Source organism: Neolamprologus multifasciatus, chromosome 18, assembly GCF_963576455.1.
Source record: "Neolamprologus multifasciatus chromosome 18, fNeoMul1.2, whole genome shotgun sequence".
Taxonomy (NCBI): Eukaryota; Metazoa; Chordata; class Actinopteri; order Cichliformes; family Cichlidae; genus Neolamprologus; species Neolamprologus multifasciatus.
Window position 1 is genome coordinate 11,146,773 of NC_140456.1, and position 21,946 is coordinate 11,168,718.

Consider the following 21,946-nt stretch of genomic DNA (forward strand, 5'->3'; position numbering starts at 1 on the left):
TGCGCTCTTCTTCGTACTGTAGTCCGTTTGTGTAGTCTGTTAGTTGATTATTACACCCCCCCCCCCCCCCCCCCCCGGCTTATCTTCTTTACCCATTTTCTGTTTTTGTTTTTGTTTTTCTCTGCCCGCTTTCTCGTCCCCCTCACACTGTTTGGTGTCTTCTGTCTTTGTTGTCCACAACCCACCTCACACATCTTTCCCTCTCCAATACCACCATCACCACCACCACCGCCACCTGCACCCCGTATCCCGCACCTGTCACCCATCCCCCTAATCCCCTACACCCACCATCCACACTACCCCCCACCCCCTTTCCCCTCCCTTCCCTCTCCTTCCCTCTCCCCACCCCACGACACTCACAGTCCGGTCAGAGGGATGAGCTGGAGTGGCGTCTAGGACAGGAGCGAGGCGTGGAGCCCCAGAGCCAGGGTGGGGGCCAGGCCCAGAGCAGGGGAGCCACTGGACTCACTAGGTACCACAGGCCCCTGGCTTTAAAAGTAGAGGTCAGTGCCTCCTCCATCTCCCTTCTGCTAAGTCTGAACCATAAATCTGGACAGTTTTTCTTTTTCTTTTTTTTTTGACCTGAACACTGTTTTTATATTACTCCATCGCCAACTGATTCAGATGTTCCGCAGGGTGAATAACTGTCAAGTGCAGCTCTGCAGGATGAATGTAAACTCCAAACAGCAACTCCAAAACTAACTCAAACATTTAGATCTCAACATATTGATATGTGCAAAGCTTTGAGGCATCCTATTTACATACTTTATTTCCTCTCCTGAGAGTTGCAGCTCCAGATTTTTCTAGCACTAACCTGACACAAGTATTTAAGATACCATTGAAATGAAAGTGATCTGTGCATGCCAGCTGATGATATCTGTTCTGTTACACTTGTGACATTGTTTGGTGATAGTCAGGGGTTTACAGTTTGGAGTTGATTTTTGGAGTTGACTCAAGTTGAACACTTAGGTACAGGTACAGGTCAAATGTAAAGTTCGATTTCACAGATTACTTATAAATTAAAGAAAAAAAGCACAAGTTATGCTGATCCCTAACAAAGGCATCTTACATTACATCCAAATACACTCCAAATTTGGCTGATTGTAAATGACAGTGGGTTAAATTTGAACTGTCCAGAAGGCCTCTAAGTCCAGCATGTCTAGTGACACTCCAGCCACGGTCACTTCTTGATGAACACGATGTCACTTCATCCACTCGCTCTACTTCCACACTAAAATCCACTCCCACGGCTACTGATGTTCAATTTATTTTATTTCTCCTTTGGTTTCACATTTTCTTCTTTCTTTGAAAATTTGTATCACCCCTGGAAGTAGGTTTGATTACCGATAAAAGTTCAAAGGAGCTTGAAAACATTTTGCTCATTCATTGCAGCAGATTTGCTGATCCTGTATGCATCTGCGGGTGGGCGGGCAGTTTGTTGCTCTTTTAAACAGCAGCCGTGTACAACTGCAGTACATTAGGATGACTTGTTAGGCCTGTGTGTGTATTTAGTGTATTATAGCTGAATCTGCAGGCAGTGCACTCTGCAACGATGCCCTCTGGCTCTGGTTCATCACTACCAGTATTACTTTTGTGATTCAGCATATTTAATGTATGTAAAAGTGCAGCTGACACAGGGGAACCACAATACCCACACCCCTCCCCTCACACACACAGAAGATCAAAGACATGAGCGCTACCAGCACACATCATCGCAGATCTGGTAGCTCGTTCGGTGACTCGGCTGATTAATAAACTGGCTGTGTAATCGCAGGACACCGTGATTCATAATCGCTGCCTCATGTTTGTGCTCATAGAGAAATTGCCGGTTGTTATGTAATGCAGAGCACTGGCGACAGCGATGTGACACACAACTATTACAGTTACAGTTATAGCACATTCGTGTGGATTTCTTTTTATCCCCGCGCTCTCTGCTGCAGTATAATCTGCGAGGTGCAGTGAATGAATGGGGAATGCAGCTTGGATATGGCAGGATTAGCAGTGCACTGTTGGCCTGTGTGATTTGCATTTGACATTGGGCTGACAGGGAGGCGATCCAGGGTCAGTACACGCTGAACAGCTCAACTCGCTGTTGGTACAGTATAGTCCCAGCAAAGGATAGAGAAGAGAAATCGCATTATAAATTGCTGCAATTTCCAAATTGTCAGTCTGCAGTTTGGGGTATTTTTAGAGGGAAAGATGCGGATGACTTACGAGAGAGCTGAAGACAAATCATCACATTCAAAACCATAAACATGGACATATCATTTCCCTAAGAGCATTTTTATCTCACTTGTAGTTAAACAAATTTTGCCAATTCCTTTTGCAGTTGGCATGTAATATTTTACCTTTAATTTTTTTAGCGCCACAGTTTTTTTTCCAGCATTTTAATTATTTTAATGCACTTTATCACTTGGTAATTTTTGCAAGTTAGTTAATATTTAATTGGATATTAACTCATTTTCATATTTAAAGTTCAATCAGTTCAACTGCAAATTCTCCATTTATTAGTGCATTAACAATTTTCGCATGTTTAGAAAGATTTATTTTGGAGATAGAAATCATTCTACACCTGCCCGATTACACATGAAGCAACTCTTTGGTAATTCACAAAAAAATGAAAAAGTCCAGTGCTTGAAATTTGATCATAAAGCTTTGATGCTGCTAAATAAAGAAACAGTCCAGCCTGAAATGAGCAGCATTAAATCCTAATCATTTCTCGAGATGCTGCTGAAGAAGTTTTAATGGGGTTTTTTGCTTGCACAAAACTCGGATCTCATTTGAGGGGTTTTTTCCCCTCATCTTCCTTGGCGAGTTTTTATTTTGCAGTGGATTGAAAATTATAAATATGATCAAGTAGAATAATCTCGCCCACAAATCCCTGTTTGACTTTCAATTATAGCTTGTCTCACGATGTCTCACGACCAATCGTGAGACATCGGTATGTGTGTAAATTTATCCAGGGATATGGTTAAATAATTGTTTGCTGTGCTGTTGTGGGTTCAGCTCCGGGACACGCCTGCTTCTGACATCCAGTTTCGTCTGGATCACGAGCGAAGGATGAGGGCGGCAACGGAGGAACGGGAGGCCGTCGCTTCTCTGCCTCAGGTACGGTTATTCAGTCTGAACACCTTCAGAGAATGAGCGCAGGAGCAGCGGCATCACTCTTTGCTGGGTTTTCTATCTTTGCTGGTTGAGCAGAATTTTAAGTGCACGACACCATCTGATGGGAAAGAAAGTTTCAGTATTTTTATTGAGTGAATAGTTTTAGACCAACACTGATATACAGTCTTCAGTGTGCGTTATCAATGAAACTGCTCTTCATTTGATTCAAGTTTGAGTTTAATTCTACTTAGCTTTGCAACAAAATTTGTTTTTGTTCATAATTTTGTCTTTTTTTTACTTATGTTTTGTATTTTTGGTACTTTATGATTTATGTTTGTCTCTTGGGTAATTTGAGAAAAGAAAAGCTTCACACTGGAAAAGACGACTAGTGACAGTTTCTCAGGTGTATTTTACAATACCATAAAATTTGTTTTAGCATTTTTAGCATGCTGGAGTACAAAAACAAAGATATTAGTGGAAGGTCGAATCCAAATAAACAAAGATTTTATATGTATGTATGTATTTGATAGTTCTGTTTTGTTTATTTCACTATATGAATGGAGGGGTTTTTTTGCAGCAGGATGATGAGCGTTTACGTCTGGAGGCCCAGCGTGAGGGTCTGGAGCTGCAGGGCCTTCAGACTCACGAGGTGCCCTGGGCTCAGGAGAGAGCCATGCTGCAACAAGAGGTCCGCCTCTATAGACGCAACATCATCATCATCTACATGAAGCTCAGGTGGATCCTTATGCACTGGAGGCTCGGACGCAAGGAAGACTCTGGAGACGACTCGGTGCACCCAGAGGTGAGTTTTGTGGACTTACTTTTTACTTAAGCTTTTATTGATGAAATTATTCTCTTCATTTTTTGAGCGCTTTGACTCTTCATTGCACCAGAAACCAGACACAAGTGATGATGAAGCAAAGAAATAATTGTTAATAAAATAATAATTAGGGAATGAAAGGGAAAGGATCAAAGAGTTGAAGCAGAAAATTATTTTTTTTCTTCTTTTTTTTAACTTTTGCCCCGCAGCCAGCTGAGTCTGATGAATTTTTCAATATTTTTCGCTTCACTCTCTTGTGGGGGACTTTGCACAGAATCCAGAAACAGTTGTTGGCTTTACCTTTTGCATCATCCATGAAGATGATCTGGTGCACAGAAGTCAGCATTTTGGATTCATTCCATTACTCTCATCATCCAGTGAGAATTAAAGGTAACCGTGGATATACTGAATAATAAATGAAGTTCCAGGAAGCTGGAATTCAGTGCAGATATGCTGTCGGAGTAACCCAAGTCCCTTAAAAATGCTGCAGATAAGGTGGGTTGTGGTTTAAGTCAATCATTAGGAACAACACGAGGAAAACGACAACAAACAAGTGACTCATCCTGATTCACTTCCAGCTGTGCCTCTTACTGGTGTGTACGTCCCACCTGCGATGGTTAATTGGTTGGCCGGCTGATTGAGCAACTCCATTAGTTGCTCAACTTGTTGATTCAGCGGTCGATGTTTTCCTTGTTATCTTCTCCTGCCCCTGGTTGATTAAACTCCTAATTTATAAGATTCATGTGTTTAGTTTAGTTTTTCTTAGATGAATACACTCACTGGATTACTCTATGCACCGCAGCCAGCAGTGATAACTTCTTTTCCTTTAATTTTCTCCTGATGGACAATTTATTTTCTTTCTTCGAATGAGCTGTTTTTGCATAATTCTGTGCTGCTGTTTCTAAATCCCTCATTTTTTTTCTATCCTGACTCATCGAAGCCTAATTTGTGTACAGATGGTGGAGCAGCGAGTTACCAGCAGGTTTCTTTCTGTGTGTTTACATCGTCCTTATCTTACCTTGACCTTAAATCTCAATTAAACGTGATTTTTTTTTTTAATATCCTTTAATCATCATAATACCCTCAAAGACCTTTACAGTCCTTAGATTCAGAAACCGTAAAGCAAATTGATGCTTCTCACCTTTAAAAAAAAAAAAAAAAAAAAGTTGAAAAAAGAAAGAGCTGCTGAACTTATTTTGGTGTTTAGTCTGCAAAGGCTCAAGGCTGCTGAGACCATGTGTTTGAGATTTCACTGGCTTTGTTGTTAGAATAACCTCAGTTTATTGACGCTAAACATGATCGGAGAGGAAAACTCTCCAATCTCGTGGAGAGAATAATTAATCTCCTCAAATTCAAGTAACTTTATTTATTCACGACTCTATATTGAGAACATTCTCATTTGCACATTGTCCTGTGTCAGGACACCTGAAACAAAAGCCATCCTAGTAAGAATAATAAATACACTCAAATGTACACCACCAATAGAAGATGGTGTAGTTGTGAATAAGTTTACTTTACTTCGGGCAACTTTTACACAACTGTAAATCCTGGATGGGGTCAGCCTTCAATCAGAACATCCACCTGCAGGCTGGATAAGCCAAGGAACGAGTGTCCTCTCGTTCCTTTGCCGCAAGACGGTGAACCTCAGATTGCCCTGATGGGTGAATGCAGGGTGTAGTGTGAACCATAAAAGGTTTAAATAGCATTAAAGAGCATTAAATACAATTTAAAAAGCATTAATATGGTATAAGTATAACACATGAAGAAATCAAATGAGTCAGCTTCAGTTGCTTCTGCTGTGTTTTTTCTGTCAGAGTGTCGAGAAACATTTGAAATCTTTTGGATTTTTTTTGCTTGTTTGTTTTGGGTTTTTTGAGGATCTTCTGATTGATGCGCTCCATAGACCTGAATGAATGATTTTTGCCTCTAGGCTGTTTCACTGGAACAGAAAGCATAAAGAGCACTGAGCTCCTCTAACTGACAGGGAAGGCCATACTACACTTCTGTACAAGTCACACTGAGAAGGCTGTGATATGTAACGTCTAAAGCACAAAGCAGCAAGCACTCTATCTGCCTCAAATACGGAAAGATCTGTAAGTGCACGCTGTTCCTTCTGCAAATGTTCTCCGTGATTCCCTTCACTGCTGACCTCGGTCAGACGTATGTCTTTGCTGACATGCGTGCAACGATATAGGACGAAACTACATTTCTAGCACCAGGACCAGGGTTCCGTTTCACAGACTCAGAGTATAATAGAAACTAGTCCAAAGCAGTTCAGTCAGTGGCAATCTTAACTCGGTAATCCCAAGTATGTTTGAAACATGAGTTTTTTAAAACTTTTACATCATAAGTGTGATTTTGTGTGTGTGTGTTATTTAATGTGCAACTAGCTGCTATTTTTTTTTTTTTAAAGGTTTCACAGCATTACACCACGCTCGATCATTTGTTTTGCTTTCTATCTGTTGCATCAAATTTATTAGAGTTACAGCCGAGACTTTTTGGAACAAGTTCAATAACATCGGTATCTGCGGCGTTACAGAGCTCCCATTTATTAAAAATGCCCTTTTTCCTTTTTTCGCTGGAGTTTTGCCTCACTGTCACCTGGTGATAAGGAGACGGCGACTTATTGTGTTTCAAAATTCTCCCGTGTGTCTCTTATCCTTGGAGCCCAGAGATTTTCATTTGAGGGCTTAGAGTTGTGGAGCTTTGACTGACTGAATTTCGAGGATGTTTTTCAGGTGGAAAATTAAGGAATTAAATGGGTGAAGGAGCCGATTATCCAGCTGTCAAAAAAGGGAAAAAATAATAATAATTTTTGGATAACTTAAGTGTGAGTTCATTTCCTCCAAAATAACCCAGACTGAATACGTGTGTGGTTTAAACTCACGGGTATGGATTTTGAGCAGGACTTGTTGTTTGTATTAGATAGCTCAGATGTGTTGGTGAAAGACTTGGGTGTGTCTCTACCTTCTGTCTGTTGCATGCTGGGAAAGGCTCAGCGATTGTGAGCCTGAAACAGAATGTGTTGGTACACAACAAAAAAACCCACAAACTAAGCGCACGAATGAAAACATGGCTTTTTGTTGCTCTATCATCTGTTCCAGTTTGAGAAGTTGGAGGGCTTCCCAGAGTTCCCGGAGGGGGAGTCAGACCGAGACGACAGACTGTGTTTACCACAGACTCCAGGGGACGTCCCCGACACCACACCCATCATCCCTCTGCCGTCACCTGACCGTCACCTGCAGCACCAAAGACAGGTACAGCGCCTCTTACAGCAGCTCCACTGTCACACACGCTTTATGAAATGTAAAAAGGCAGACACCGTTTTAGAGACACCCGTTCAGCTGCTCATTAACATGATTAGTTGATTAGCCAATCATATGGCAGCAACTTGGTCTTTCGTGTCATGTAGGCATGGTCAAGACAACCTGGTTTAGAAATCGATGAGTCTCGACTTCTGCTGCAACATTCAGATGGTGGAGTCAGAATTTACTGTAAACATGATGAAACCATCCTGGCTTGTATGAATAGATCAGGTTGCGAGTAGGTCTGTAAGCGTGTGGGGAATTTCTTTTGGCACACTTTGGACCCCAAAGTACCAACTGACCGTCCTTTACCTGCCAGAGTTGACCTGAGTATCATGTCCATCCCTTCATGACCACAGTGTGCCCTGATCTCTATCCAGTCAGAGCCTCTTCCCATCTTGAATCCGGCACTCTTTGCAAATTCTCCCAAACTGAGCCCCAGTAATGTTTTAATTTATTGCAATTTTAATCCGTGTGGATAAGATCGTCTTTTTCTGTTGCACGTTGAGGGCAAAGATCTGAAATTGAGTCATTCATCTGGTGGAGTCTTTCTGGGCACTTTAAAGAGCAAAAGCTTGTTAATGGTCCCTCACATAATGACTCTCACTTACTGTGTTCAAAAGCATGAATTTGGCAACCTTATGAGTATAATACGAGCACAGCGTGCGTCAGAAATGTAATAAACTTGGATAGGATGTCAAGTTTGAGGCACGATGACTGTACGATGATATTACTGAATGAAAAAAGGGCTTTGGCTGCAGTTCTACTACTATTTGTTTCAAGCTACATCATCCTTAGTGCAGTTATGATAACACGGTTTCTTTGTTCTTTCTTCAGCACAATTTTCTGGATGAACGAATTTATATTTTCAGAATGACCGTGAGCTCTAACACAAACAAAAAGGTTCAAAGCTGTGTTTAGTAAAACGGAGTGGAATACAGTTAAATGTAATGGAGACTTTAGTAACTGTTAAAAGAAAACACACCAAAAGTTATACCCTTTTTTTTTACTCTTTCATTGTGTGCAAATGAGTGTTTGGCAGATATTCATTGGAGCTGCTTGGCACAGTATGCACATGGGAATTTTGACCTACATAACTGGTTAGAGACGGTAATTATTTTGGGTAAACCCAGTTTTATGCTTCTTGTTTATGCAAACATCAGGAGACAAAAGGAGCTTCCTTTTTTTTGAGTTTCTAGATCTTTCATGTGATGAAATCTCCTTTCAGTACCTCAGCTGACCCCTCTGTTAAAGTAAAGAAAGCAGCTAGACATTTTGGGTCAAATGCATTATTAAGCAGCACTAAGTGCTCTACTTTGTCGTGTTTTGATTTTTCCCAGCATCTCAAAAATGGTGTGTACAATGATCTGACATTGTAGCTTCAGTATGTGAGCAGTGAACAAGCGTGCATAGTAGGTTTAATGTGAGGGCAGAAATGCAGACTTGATATAGTAAGCATTTGCACACGTGCAGCCTAGCAGAGCAAGCACAGATCATAGGTCCTGCAGCCAGAGTGAGATATTAGTGACATAAGATTATTTTAAGATGTGAAAGGGCCATTCACAGTTCTCAGTGACAACCAGAGAAGAAAGTAGGCAGAAATCAGATTGGTGATGAAGAAATCCTTCATTCCTTCGGGTACTGCAATTGGCTGATATAATTGAAGTGCTTAAGCATATATGAATAGCCTACATACGGCAGATAAGTTCTGCAGTCGTTGTGAACTTTCATCACATTTCTTGTAGGGAGAGCTCCTCCTTTAATTAGACTAAGCAGTCTGTGAACGTGGTGTTTTTCCAGCAGCTGAATGTAGACGTCTAACCTTTGACTTCACAGCACTCGGATACTGACGTCACCGGTTTTGGCAACGACGTTTGAACCAGATTGTGGTTTTTGTGTTGCTGCTTAAACATGGGTGGGATCTTCAATTCACTCCACTTTCCTCAATCATTCATACGAGGTTTAATCGCTGTTTCTGGTTGTTGATGCTGAGACCGATGCTAGAAATTCCCTGCTGTTGCTAGCTTAATACTAGCTTTAAATCACAATGGTAGATGATGTTGTAAAGTGGCTCATTGTGCTGTGACAAACTACATATTTAAGGGAAAGTAAAGAAATGCTTCATAGGAGCCGATTCATTTCTTTAAAACTTGGCCCGTGGTCCTCATTCTTTATATTAAACTCACTTGTAGAATTTGTTGTGTTTTATAGCGACTTCTGAGTGAAGGTGATTGCTCATTCCTGTGAAACCTTGATTGTTTTTATCCTGTGGCCTTACAAGCACAACAGGAGGCAGGCTGTAAAAGCAGAAAGTGAGTTTTACTTCAATAGTACAGGTTCAAGGTTACACAAACAGGCAGACGGGGAGCACAGGGAGGATCAGGCTGAGGCAGAACCCAAAGTATGAGGAAAGGTTAAGAAAACAGAATGCTTGAAAGGTCAGGCATCAAGATAATCTACCAAAGGTGGAGGTGTATGTACTGAGGACTGGTGGGAGTAGCTGGTCTGAAGAAGCATAGGAGCAGGTCATAAGAAAACAAAACCCAGGCTGAATGATTTTTGCGAGTGTGACGTCTGCTAGATATGAGCTCTTCTGGTGAAAGTGATATAAATGGTCAAATGGCCCCTTTGTTTTTAATCTTGTACGGGTGAAAATGTACTACTATGAAAACTGTAACAACTGTGAAGGATATAAACACAAAGAGGGGAATAGATAATAAATGATCGATGAATCGGAATCATAGGAAATCCACCAGCAGGCTAAGCCTATAGCAGCATAACTAAAAGCTGATCAGCCTTGATTAAATCAGACTCAGAATCAGTTCCAGGACTAACTTTACGTGTTATCAGAAAGGAAACTTTTATGTCTCATCCTAAAAGTAGAGAGGGATATCTGTGTGCTAAAACCAAACTGGGAGTTGGTTCCTGATAGCTGAAGGCTCTGCCTCCCATTCTACTTTTAGAAACTCCAGAAACCACAAGTAAGCCTGCAGTCTGAGAGGGAAGAGCTCTATTGGGAAAATATGATACTAGTCTTAACAATATGATGGAGTCGAGATCAAGATTTTAAATTCAGTTCTGGGGCTAATATGGGAGAAACATTTCAGGTTCTTTTCTCAGATCATTCATCGTGTACTCCGTAGATGGGTTGTTCATTAAATTTGAACATTGTTTTGTATTGTTTTACACTAAAAGCAACGGGAAAATTATGAGTTTACTGTGCAAGAAATTCTCTGACATGGCCCACTTAGGATCATATTGGGCTGCCTGTGGCGCATTAATTAAAATGAGTTTGACTTCTGTTATATAGAGTATGCTAGAAAGGTAAAAGCACAGCTATTTATATTCCTTTTATAATGAGAGCCTCAGTCTTTGGATACTTTTTCCTCTTATCTTTGTTTTGGTATTATTTACCCTAAAAACATAAATAAAAAAATGAACTATAGAAGACTCAAGCAAACAATAGTTTGCAACTATTGCGCTCATGTTATGTTCTCAGAGCCGGCAGCGCTGTAGTGACACCTCGAGGTGATCAGACTCTTTTTGTGATTCGCTGCTTCCTGCCAAGACCTGAAGCCTCTCCACAGCAGGACCACCAGAGGCAAACAGCTCTGCAAACACCTCTCTGAGCAGACAGCTCAGGCAAGCACCGCCGTTCGTTTCCTGGTGCTCGACTGGATGCTGCTGCTCGTGTAGCCATGAGCCATACGAATCCGAATCCAGATCCTGGATGACGAAAGTTTTTGTTGCAGCCGTAATTAGCGCATTGCTCAGAAGTTCTGAAGAAATTTTAAACAGTTTTTTATTCTCACCCAGCTTTCAGCTCTTTACTCGACGAGGGCAAGAAAAGGACAAGGATAGAAAAAAGTAGAGTAGAATAGACAAGAAGAAAAGTAAAAATGATTTTATAAAACGCTCACAAAGCAGGTTCATCTCGAGGTGATTCAGAGAAAAAAGGACGCGGGTTGAACGAATCACAGTTTTCAAGATAAGGATTCGGAGTGTGTTCGTTCACAATTTGCCCAATGTGTGATTCTGATGATTGTTTTGTCTAAATCCTGTTCGTGCAGTTCGGCGAGACACGTCGAGTGCTGCAGGTCTTGCGGACGCTGCTGGAGGAGTTTCGAGAGGAGCTGCGGGAGGAGGAGGCGCGGCGATGCCAACTGCAGCAATCCTACGCCAATGACAAAGCCGCCTGGGAGGTCAAGTGGGCAGAGATGAAGTGCCATGTCGCCCAGGTACAGATGGCGTCTCAGCACCCACCTTTAAAGGGACAGGACACAATCTGCTTTTTTTTATTTTGCCTATTCGCACTCAGAGAAAACCTGTTTTGTTTTCCCTTTTTCCTACCTGTAAGCTCACTGCTCCTCTTTGGCCAGTTTTCCATTTTGAAAGTAAAGTGCTGGAATGAATAATAGCTCTAAATAGTGTCTTAAACCATATCACATCTGACAAACAAACGAACATTCATAATCTCTCCTCACCGATTAAATTTTAAAAAAAAGAACAGCATCCAAGGAAATAATGATGAATCACACTCTTGGCACTGCACAATGGATATAATCGGTCTTTTCACAAACTAATTAATTCAGCTTTGAGCCTAATTGTTCAGTGTGCCTCTGAGCACATCTTACAGAACTGAAAACAGCTGTTAAAGCACTCATTCATATTCCTAATGAAATAGAAGTGCTTTGTACTTTGAAAGTATACCATCCTCATCGAAAATATGACATGGCTGTGTGTAACCTGATGTTTGTGTTCGTGTCATAAATGCTGAAGTCTGCTGATATAACAAACACACCCAGGTAGTTTTATTTGCTAAAGCATGCTTTCCTGCATCAGCACGAACTATTAAAAAGACCAGTTTTAGTAACGGATCGATGTGTCTGATTAGTTTTGGCTAATCAAATGGCTCGATGACAATTTTTCCAACTTCACCAAAAAAGAAAACTGTTGTTGGCAAAGCCCTGTGTGATAGCACGGCTGCTGTCTGGCAGAGCAATAAATAAAATGACGAGGAAGCCGTTTACACAGTGCTGTATGCTGTCTGAAACCGACTGTCTGACAATTTTAATGCCAGATTGTGGTGGATTAGCGAATCTGTAAGTGTAAATCTAGTGTGGATTATAGCAAAGATGCATGTGGCTCAGGTCTGCTAATGTCACAAGCCTCCTCAGTCTGCATGTCGGAGTACCTTGGGCCGAGATACTGAAGGGATCGTGTGTGTTAGCGTGTGAATGGGTGGATAAGGCTCGTAGTAAGAAAGCACTTGGACTGCTTTCTCACAAACTAATTGAGTAGAAAAGCATCACGTCAGTACCAGTCCATTTATCATTTTATATTTGCTGAATAATGAGACCTCCCAATAGAAAATAAAATCTGCACCTCGCTAATAAAGTAATAAATAATTCTTCCAAAATTAAATTCGATTGTTTCCAGAAGTTAATCTTAGATAAAAGTCTTTGTAAATCTGTCTGGTAGGAGGATTATAGATGGTTAACACTCCTGGTTTAGCCAGAATCTGCCCAGCAACAACTCCAAATTTGGCCCATTGGACAGCTTTAAAAAACATATGGAGTGCATAGATTTTGAACTTTTAACTGTATTTTCATATTTTATAACAGCTTTTTGCATTAGTAAAGACCCCCGTCTTATAGTGGAATCCATACTACCCAAAAATACAAGGACATTTTCTGTTACCTTTACACGTTTATCATGTAGCTTCACTGATATGTCCCACTTCACATCAAAGTGGCCCGTATGTAGCCCACGATGTAAAACGAGTTTGGCAACCCTGATCTAAACCAGTCACTTCCTTAGAGGAGGTAATTAGTGTTTTATAAAAATGTAAAGGTTTGTTATAAAAGCACTTTTAAAACCAGCTGATTGGTGAGCCACATATTTTCTTTATGACTTGGTGGAGGGCAGAAGCTAAAAGAGCGAGTAATGGACTTAACCCTCTAAAGCCACGAGTATCGTTTTAATCCGTGTGTTTTTGTGAGGTTTTGAGACCCCTATAGCATCAGTGTCATTTTCTTTTCCGTGGAAAACTTGAACAAATTGCACAACAAATTTTAAGCAATAAATTACACAAAACTGCTGGCTGTAGCAAAAAAAAGATCTAAATTAAAACTCATATTTGCAAACTGATATTTTTTTTCTTTTTCATTTTTTAGAAGATTCAGTAAAAACTCAAGTTTCAAGAAATTATCATTTTTGGGGTATTATTTCATGGTTCAAACTTTATAGGGTTTAAAAAGGGAAACGTTTGAGGTATACGTATCTAGATCGATGGCTTACTCTTCTGATGTCATATTTCAAAACTCCCCTCACAGTCTGGCAGTCTAATTAAGATACCTGTTGTTTGATTCCCTCCCAGCTCCCACCTGTAGGCTCAGAGGAGATAATTAGTCATCAATCACTCCTAAATTTTGTTGTAACAGATTCAAAGGAAGCGGTGAACTCTGCTGCAACAAATCTGTCATTTTGAAAAGCAGTTCTCTGACTGAAGTGTCGGGATTGTGTTCACAGCGTGTTTCTAAGAAAAACTGTTATTTAAGATAAGATAACCTTTATTAGTCCCACACAGCAGGAAGTGGACAGTGCAAAAGTCATGAAGCAAAAATTAGAATACAATAAGAATAAACACAGTACACAACTGTACAGAATAGAATAAAATAAAATACTATATACAGTAGAATAAAATAGAATAAAATATACAATAAGAAAAAAATAGAATACAATGCTATATACAACTGAGTAAAAATACAACGATGCCAGAAAAGATTATTGCACATTAGTGTTATTGCACGTTTGTGGATGTGTGTGTTTGATCAGTTAACGTCTTTATTGTGGAGTCTGACAGCAGTGGGGAGGAAAAACTTGCGAAATCTCTCCATCCCACACCGTGGGTGCCGCAGTCTCCCACTGAAGGAGCTGCTCAGTGCTGTCAGAGTCTCCTGCATGGGGTGGGAGATGTTGTCCAACAGGGATGACAGCTTAGCCGCCATTCTCCTGTCACTCACCACCTCCACTGGGTCCAGAGGGCATCCTAGAACAGAGCTGGCCCTTCGGATCAGCCTGTTCAGTCTCTTCCTGTCCCCCGCAGAGATGCTGCCACCCCAGCAGACCACACCATAAAAGATAGCAGAGGCCACCACAGGCCACCATTTAAGGTCAAACATAATTAAACTTGTCTTTTTAGATTTGCGTTTAAATCTCACAGGAGGCGAAATAAACAGCAACTTTATTCTGAGAAGCAGCACATTTGTTTGGCAGCGTTTGCTGAGTGTGTTTTATTTGCGGGCGTCTCTGTGGGTACCTCGCTGTCGCCGCGCGGGAAATCTACTTTCTTTCCCGTTGAGAATCGAACCGGGTCCTGAATGTCCTCTCTGACCACTTTGCTGAGAGCTAAAAATTTGAAACCCTTGGTGGTTGGAGAAGTGTCTCTTATCAGCCTGAGCTGATTTTTTATTTTTTTGTAAAGGAAACTGCAGCTTTGGGAACCAATTAAGAGCCTCGAGTCAAAGGAGGAAGATTATCTTTTTAACTCTTGTGCTTTTAATCTGTAAATCTCTTACATGGTTCAATCCTTCCACAGAGGAGAGGTCGCTGAAGGCCACAGTGGGAACTAATGTACTTATTTGCTCTGATAACTGTGCAGAGTTCTTTACTTGCTTCACTTATTAGGACTTTAGAAATATACTTCTCATTCAGGATTATTATACAGCCCAGTAGACCAGAGTGGAATTGGAAATTGCTCTCACCTGTGGACATAACCAGTGATTATGTTATTGCTTACACTGCCTCCTGTTTCATGCTCCGGTCTGACCTCCTGCTCGCCCCTACAGAGCTGTCTGTATTAATAATACCGCAGAGTCTGACTTATAGCATTCATTCAGCAGCTCTAAGTGTACTCATCGTCTCCTCCGGTGTCAAATTAGGCAGGTTTAAAACAGATAAAAAGCCTACAAGGCAAATATTTGAGAATGAGAGAACGGAAGCTCGTGTTTGAGGTGGTCCGTGCGCACGACTCTCCTGCTGCAGACTCTACTCTGTACCATTATGTCTTGGAATGAAAGCCTGTCTGAAGACTACAAAGCTCCGCTCTGCAGAAAGAGAAGCTTCCCTCTTGTTGTTCTGCAGCTTTGAAGAATCTGCAGAATGTCTGATTCCCTTCTTCTTCCTCCCCCTCCTCGCTATTGTGTGGTTAGACATATAAATTCAGGTTTGAACTGTCTCTGCCTGCTGCAGAATAACCGCTTTGTCATCCTCTCTTGTCATTTCGCTGTGTACAGCAGAGATTCAATTCATTTTAATTAATTTGAACTGGTTTTAAGTTGGGAAAAAGTCACCTAGCAGCAAGAAGGTCCTTGGTTCAGATCCCGGGGTGGTGTTTGTTTGTTCCACCTTGTTCCTATGTGGGTTTTCTCCAGCTACTTTAGGTTAGTTAGCAATTCTAAATTGAATGTAAGTGTGAAGGTGAGAGTGACTGATTGATTGGACCCCCCTCAGACCTGTGAACTGTCCGGGGGATACCCCCACCTCTCGATCCGTGACAGCTGGGTTAGGCTCCAGCCTCACCTGGGCAATAAAGTGGATGGTTTTTATCGCTTATCGTGCCATTTTACCCTCTTATTTGGCCCTTAAGTTATGAAAGAAGATCATTCTCACCTGCATGTCTGCACAGTAATTGTGTAACGATAAAGAGTTCAGCGTGAAAAGTGGGAACAGTTGGACCGGCACAAGAACCGTGCTGCTTTGTTGTGTTGATTAGGTGAGTGAGCAGCAATGCTTTGGAGAGGGACCCAGAGCAGCAGTGCAGTGAGAGGAAAGTGAAAGGCCTTCTGCTGCTTTTAATTTTCTCCCTGCCTCGTCCTTTTTTTTTTTATGTCTGTGTTTGGTGACTTTCACCCTCAGTTCAGCAGAACTTTGATAACAGGCTGTTGAATACTGCTACAGGCCGAGCAAACGGACAAAACACAAGGAATATAAAGTTAGAGAAGACTGTCGTCAGGTTTTTTTTGATACATACAAGAGTAAAATGTTTCTGGGAAGCACTGAAAATATGATAATATAGTTGTTTTGTTTAATTTTATTTATTTTTGTCCTGTAGGAAGATGTGGTAAAGAGTTCTTAATTTGCTTTTGTTTCATTTTTTTCAATTTGAAATGCACTGAGCTCTGAGCTCTCAGGACCAACCTACATTCCCTATATTTTCAGTTTTATTCTAAGCTAAGCGAACCGTCTTCTGGCTACAAGTATGTATAATAGAAGCCTGAAAGTGATATTGATTCTCTTAAATTTCCCAAAGGTTTTTATCGACTACTCTTTTATTTGAGAATATATTTCTTCAAGCTGCTCTTTGAACCAACGTCATGCCTAAAATCTGCCTTTGTTAATTAGGATTCAAACCAAAATTTGCATTGTAAAAGTTTTCTCTTACTTATTAAAGACTACAGCGTCTGTTTACATCTTCATCTAACACGTATGCTGCTGCTGGCATAACACTGTGATTTTCAGCATTGCAAAATGACACCGATCAGTCCCAGTGAGCCGTTTAATTGTTGGCTCGTCCGCACGTGTCGATCATTCGTAGTGTGAGAGTGAGCGTTTGTTTCAGCCGACGCCTTTTCATTCGTTTTTCTGTTCTGTTTTGACATTGATTTATTATTTTGTGGTTTGGTGACCTGCTTGGCTGCACTCACGTTTGTATGTTACTGAACTGACAGAAAGTTTGGAAGAAGATCTTTTAATTGTCTGAAAACTTTCTATTTACAAATGTTGTGTCTTTCACAGAAATTACAAAACAGTAGGATGGTTTTGTAATAATAAGTGTTTTGCCTTCATGTTAATAACGTTAAAGCCAAATTAAACAGAAATGCTATTAAACATTTAACAGCAAACTGCCACTGCAGAGACTTTTACTATTCTCTGGTATTTTCTCTTTTGCTGTGTTTTTTATTTATCGTCTCTTTTCAATATTTGTCTCGTCTTCGACCAGCTGGAGGAGGAGGAGCAAGGTAAGGTGCGAGGTGAAGCGCAGGGAGGCGAAGGGGAGCCAGCTGCAGACACCGAGTGGGCCCTGAAGCTGGAGCGCGAGGAGCATCGTCGTCTGCTCGCCGAGAGCCACAACACGTCGCTGGACCTGCGCTGGAAGCTGCAGCACGGAGAGAAGAGGTGGAACCGGGAGAGGGTCGATCTCCTGGAGCACTTCGAGAGGGAGCGGCAGGAGTGGGACAGCAGTATGCGGGAGCTCCACCGGAAGATGGAGAGGGTGAGAGAAGGGCGGGAGTAGATACTGACAGAATAGTAGTGGTAATAATGGCAAAGAAGGAAAGATTTGGCAAGATTTGACTCAATCTGAGGTCTTTGCTGTAATGTAATCATTGGATTCATCTGTTTACAAGGTTTGAAATTAACTTTAAACTTTAAACTGGACTACAATTTCCTAAAATAAATGTGAAGATTTACAGCTCCATGACAACTTCAGCAGCTCCTCTTGCTGAAGGTTATCAAGAAACAACAGTAGAAGTTGCAGGTTTCATTCTGGGATTGAACTTTCCTGATAACTGATCAGCAGTTCAGTTTATTGACCAGTAAGTAAGTTAAAAGAAAACTCAGACATTTCAATTCTTAACTCTTACAAATAGCCAAAACATTTTTCACAGTTAATGCCATTTTATAGACGTGTTTTCTCATTTTCACAGGCAAAAAACACTAAATATTCCTTTTAAACATTTATATAAAACAGAGAAAAGCTTTAAATCCTCATATTTGAGAGACGGTCTTGTATCATTTTTTTTGTAGCACGTCGTCACGTTACTGCTTTCTGTGCTTTGATATAGAAAACATGAAGCAATTTTTTTTTTTTAAATAATTTTGCCATATTTTTATATTATGATCATTGCATTCATCCGGGTCCTGGCATTTCTGCCTAACAAAGATGACTAGACAGAAGTTCTTAAAGTTTATCTGAGGTTGCCTAATATCCCTCTTTTGTGAGGGAGACTAGGCAAAGATGGCAGCGTATAATCTTTATTTAATCTCTGTGAGCTCTGAATGTCTTTTGCACGAGTCTTAGACCTGAGACATCAGAGATAAAGAGGGAAAAAACTAAAGCTATTTAAAACTTTTTAGAAATAAAGTTTTAAGGGGAGACAATCAACAAAATTATAGCTAATAGATTTTTTTATGCATTTCTTCTGCTGCATCAGTGTTTTAATAAAGGTATGAGAGAAAGAAACCCAGACAAAGGACTCAGGGCGATTATAGTAGATGCAATAATTGAGCATAACTGAATAATTTATGTCCTTTGTGCGATTTAATTAGACGAGCTGTAGCATTGCACATTTTGCGTTTTGATGTTCAGGGCAGGAAGTAGAACTACACACTGATTAATATGATGTGTGTGTGAGCGTATTATCATTCAGACCAGGGGACAGGAATGCACCTCTCTGAATATAGTTTACGCTTTCCAGCTCAGAGAGGGGGAAAAAACTGCTGATGCACCTCTGAATGGAGATGCAGAGCAGGAGGTGGAAATGCATTATTCAGCAATGTTGCAGGAAACTATAAAGCGCAGGTCATCCACTGAACTGCTCAGACTGGCAGGCTGAAAGTGAATGAGTAATGTGGCTGTTCTTCCTTAAACTTCAAGCCAGGAACAAGGTGCTTAACCTCAAGTGCTGCAGGTGGATTACTGAGCGAGTCACATTGGAGTAACAGAGCACAAGAATATAGCGCGTGTGTGGTAAAAGCCTCCTCTCCTTAACAGAAATGGATAATGTAAAAAAAAAAGAGAGGTGGAGGTATGTACTGGAAAGAAGAGGAGTGAAGTCATCAGAGAATACATGGTTGTGAATGAGAATAATAATAATAGTACATTTTATTTGAGGGCGCCTTTCAGAAACCCAAGGTCACCTTACAAAAAACACAATTAATAAAAGGAACAGTAGTCATAAAATACATAAAATAAGTTAAAATTACAAAACAGAGCGTGACAACAGATAAAATCACCATTAAAGCGAATAAGCCAGTTTAAACAGATGTGTTTTGAGCTGTGTCTTAAATACGGAGAGGGAGTCAATATTTCTTAGTGCAGGAGGAAGAGAGTTCCAGAGCCGAGGAGCAGAGCGACTGAAAGCTCTGTTCCCCAAGAAGAACACAGATGGAGATGTACATGTGCAAGGAGCAGAGGTAGTGAAGGTGGTAAGGAGCGTTGGTGTGACAGAGGGATGCTAGGGACAGGGTGAGAGGGAGGTGACCCCTAAAAGGAGCAGAAGAAGCTAAATTAAGGATAGATACACTTTAATGGGAATTCCCATTTTGGAGCCTCAATTTAGGCATCATAGCATCACCAGGTTGGCTTTTTTGTTTGTTTTATTTGTTGAGCTAGATTTAATGAGAGAGTTGAGTGCTGTGTACTATCAACTAATAATGGCAGACAAGCTGCATCCATGTACAGATGTAGCCTTTCTGATGAAACCCTCCCTTGTATCCAGGCACGGGTCCAGCACTGCGAGTGCACTAACGTGTGATCGGACAACTTTCTGCACTAAAGTTGTGCATTTTAAAATGGGAGCTTTTTTGCACACTTCCCTTGACTGCAGGACCACATAAGAGGTTTTGCATGCTTTATAGTGCTACACCTGTGAAGGAGCCAGTAGGGTGAATGGATGAGTTTGGTTAAAACCATGCAGTGGCAATGTTTCATGTCTCAGAGAGGTGTGTTTAAAGATCACTCTTCAAAATTAATTTTAAGGGAACTTGATGTCAAATAAAAATCTGTTTGCTGCTGATGAAAAAGAAAAAAAAACTTAGAGCTTTTTAAATTCTTAATCATCGACCTCAAGATTCATTATGGCAAATGTGCCACTTTCACTAGCAGCTGATTAGCTTTGCATACATAGAGTAAAAAGTCAGATTGCTTTTTTTTATACCTTTGTACAAACTTAGGCCGGCTGGTCTATGTGGTTCTGCCAGTCTGTGTTACCGTTTGGCACCTCAGTTGGTTTAAACTTGGCATGCACACATGAGATCTGTGTCATTCTTCATTGAACACATGCCACATGCCAGTGTTTTCCAAAATATCAAGCTGTTCTTTTAGTTTAGCTTCTTAATTGGATTTTATTATCCCATAAACTTATTTGACCACCTTGATAGCAATAAGAATAAAAGAGAACATATAAAATATGTCACGTGGTAAAAATTACATTTTTGCATAAAAAAATAAAATAGAAATAATGAGATCAGCACATCATGAATATACGCTCAATACTGTCCGTCTGAAAAAGGAGCATCAGGAAAGAGACACAACTCAAACCTTTTTCGCATATTTATTCCGCTTGTATTTGTTTAAAATTGTCCTGACACATTTAGTAATTACAGTTTTATTATGTTTGATGACTGTGCTCGCTGCATTTACAGGTAATAAGCTCCCAGACTCTTATCCAGCACATGTGTCATACTTCATGCAGATGCAGAGGGAACTTAACTCTCGGCGAGGTGAGGGCTCTGACGTTAAAGATGGCAGCACATCCTACAGAGGCATGTTTTCACCTCAGGACAGTCCCTGCCAGGCTCCCCGGTCGCCTCACACCCCCCGCTCCCCCTGTACGGGTACACCTGTCCTGATGCCCCCCACACGTTCCCACTCTGACTCCGAGGCCATTCTGGAGGGGCAGGCGGCCGCGATGGGGCTCAAAGGCTCAGCAGACAACTTGTTCCTGGACGCACTGTCTCTGGACCCCATGAGTGGACCGGAGGTCCCTCCACCCTCCAGACTGGAGAGTGAGAAGAGGTTTCCCTGCATGAAGGAGGTAACGCACATCTGAGTTCAACATGACCTTTGAAGAGACAAAGGAAAATTTGTGCATGTGTGTGATAGCTACACTATGTGAAAAAACATCTTCCTTAGATTTTGAGCTGTTACTAATGAAAATTCATCTTAATGTAAATTTTAATCTAAAATAAAGGTAAAAACAAGTTATGTTATGTTTTCATTTTAGTTGATAGCGTAATCTTCATCAATACGCATGTTTCATTTCTTCTTTCATTGTTTTATATTTATTAGTTCATTTAGCTATGAAGTCAGAGTGTGAAACATTATTCACAAACACCAGTTTAGATTTTAAGAGGTTATATTTAAACCTATATTAAAATCTAAGAAGCACAAATTTATCATTCAGTGTCTGTTTCCAGGAGAAGATGCACTTACTTCTCTAAACTGTGTTGCACAAGTGAGCCAAAATACCACAATATTTAGATTAAATAGGGTTATACACTGAACCCCCTTCCCTCAACATGTTTTAACTGTTGTGTCTGTTGCCTTTCAGGCCCTAAATGAGATTTTGGAGAGAGAAGATGATGCTGCTTACTCAGAAGACAAGATGAGGGAGGGTGGGAGTCTGCTCAGGTAACCACCAGAGAAAGAATTATGTTAAACTGAGTTCAAAAAGCTGGAGTATTGTAAAGTCTGCTGTAAATTTTTAACCAATAACTGGTCTGACTGGCTGCAGATTATCCGGCCTCCTGCAGTACTTTCTTGCTCGTACGTACTGATCGGCCCTGGTGATTCTGTTAAGTGTGACTTGTAGTGACGGGGAGACTGGTGATTGTTCTTTTATGGCAGCGATGAGATCCAGCTCACTACGCTGTTAAATAATTCAGAAAGTTTTAAAACACGGACACGCGAGTTCCTTTGCAAATAAAAAGC

The 21,946-nt window shown here is 40.8% G+C and overlaps 1 protein-coding gene across 13 annotated transcripts in view; it reads left to right on the forward strand.

Annotated features, from left to right (window-relative positions):
* The window catches only part of mtcl1 (microtubule crosslinking factor 1), an 81,200-nt gene that overhangs the window by 43,932 nt on the left and 15,322 nt on the right, over nt 1-21,946 (forward strand). For 10 of the 13 annotated variants that reach the window (XR_014870567.1, XR_014870570.1, XR_014870568.1 and 7 more), the window contains exons 6-13: nt 363-503; nt 3,007-3,108; nt 3,683-3,907; nt 7,030-7,182; nt 11,301-11,468; nt 17,234-17,506; nt 20,709-21,050; nt 21,567-21,646. Coding sequence is in view for 8 of the 13 variants with exons in the window: in XM_085140104.1 (XP_084996230.1) it covers nt 363-503; nt 3,007-3,108; nt 3,683-3,907; nt 7,030-7,182; nt 11,301-11,468; nt 17,234-17,506; nt 20,709-21,050; nt 21,567-21,646 (1,484 nt within the window). In the remaining 5 variants the exon portion in view is untranslated. The remainder of the gene's footprint in view (nt 1-362; nt 504-3,006; nt 3,109-3,682; nt 3,908-7,029; nt 7,183-11,300; nt 11,469-17,233; nt 17,507-20,708; nt 21,051-21,566; nt 21,647-21,946) is intronic. The other 3 variants (XM_085140105.1, XM_085140107.1, XM_085140108.1) reach the window with 3 other exon arrangements.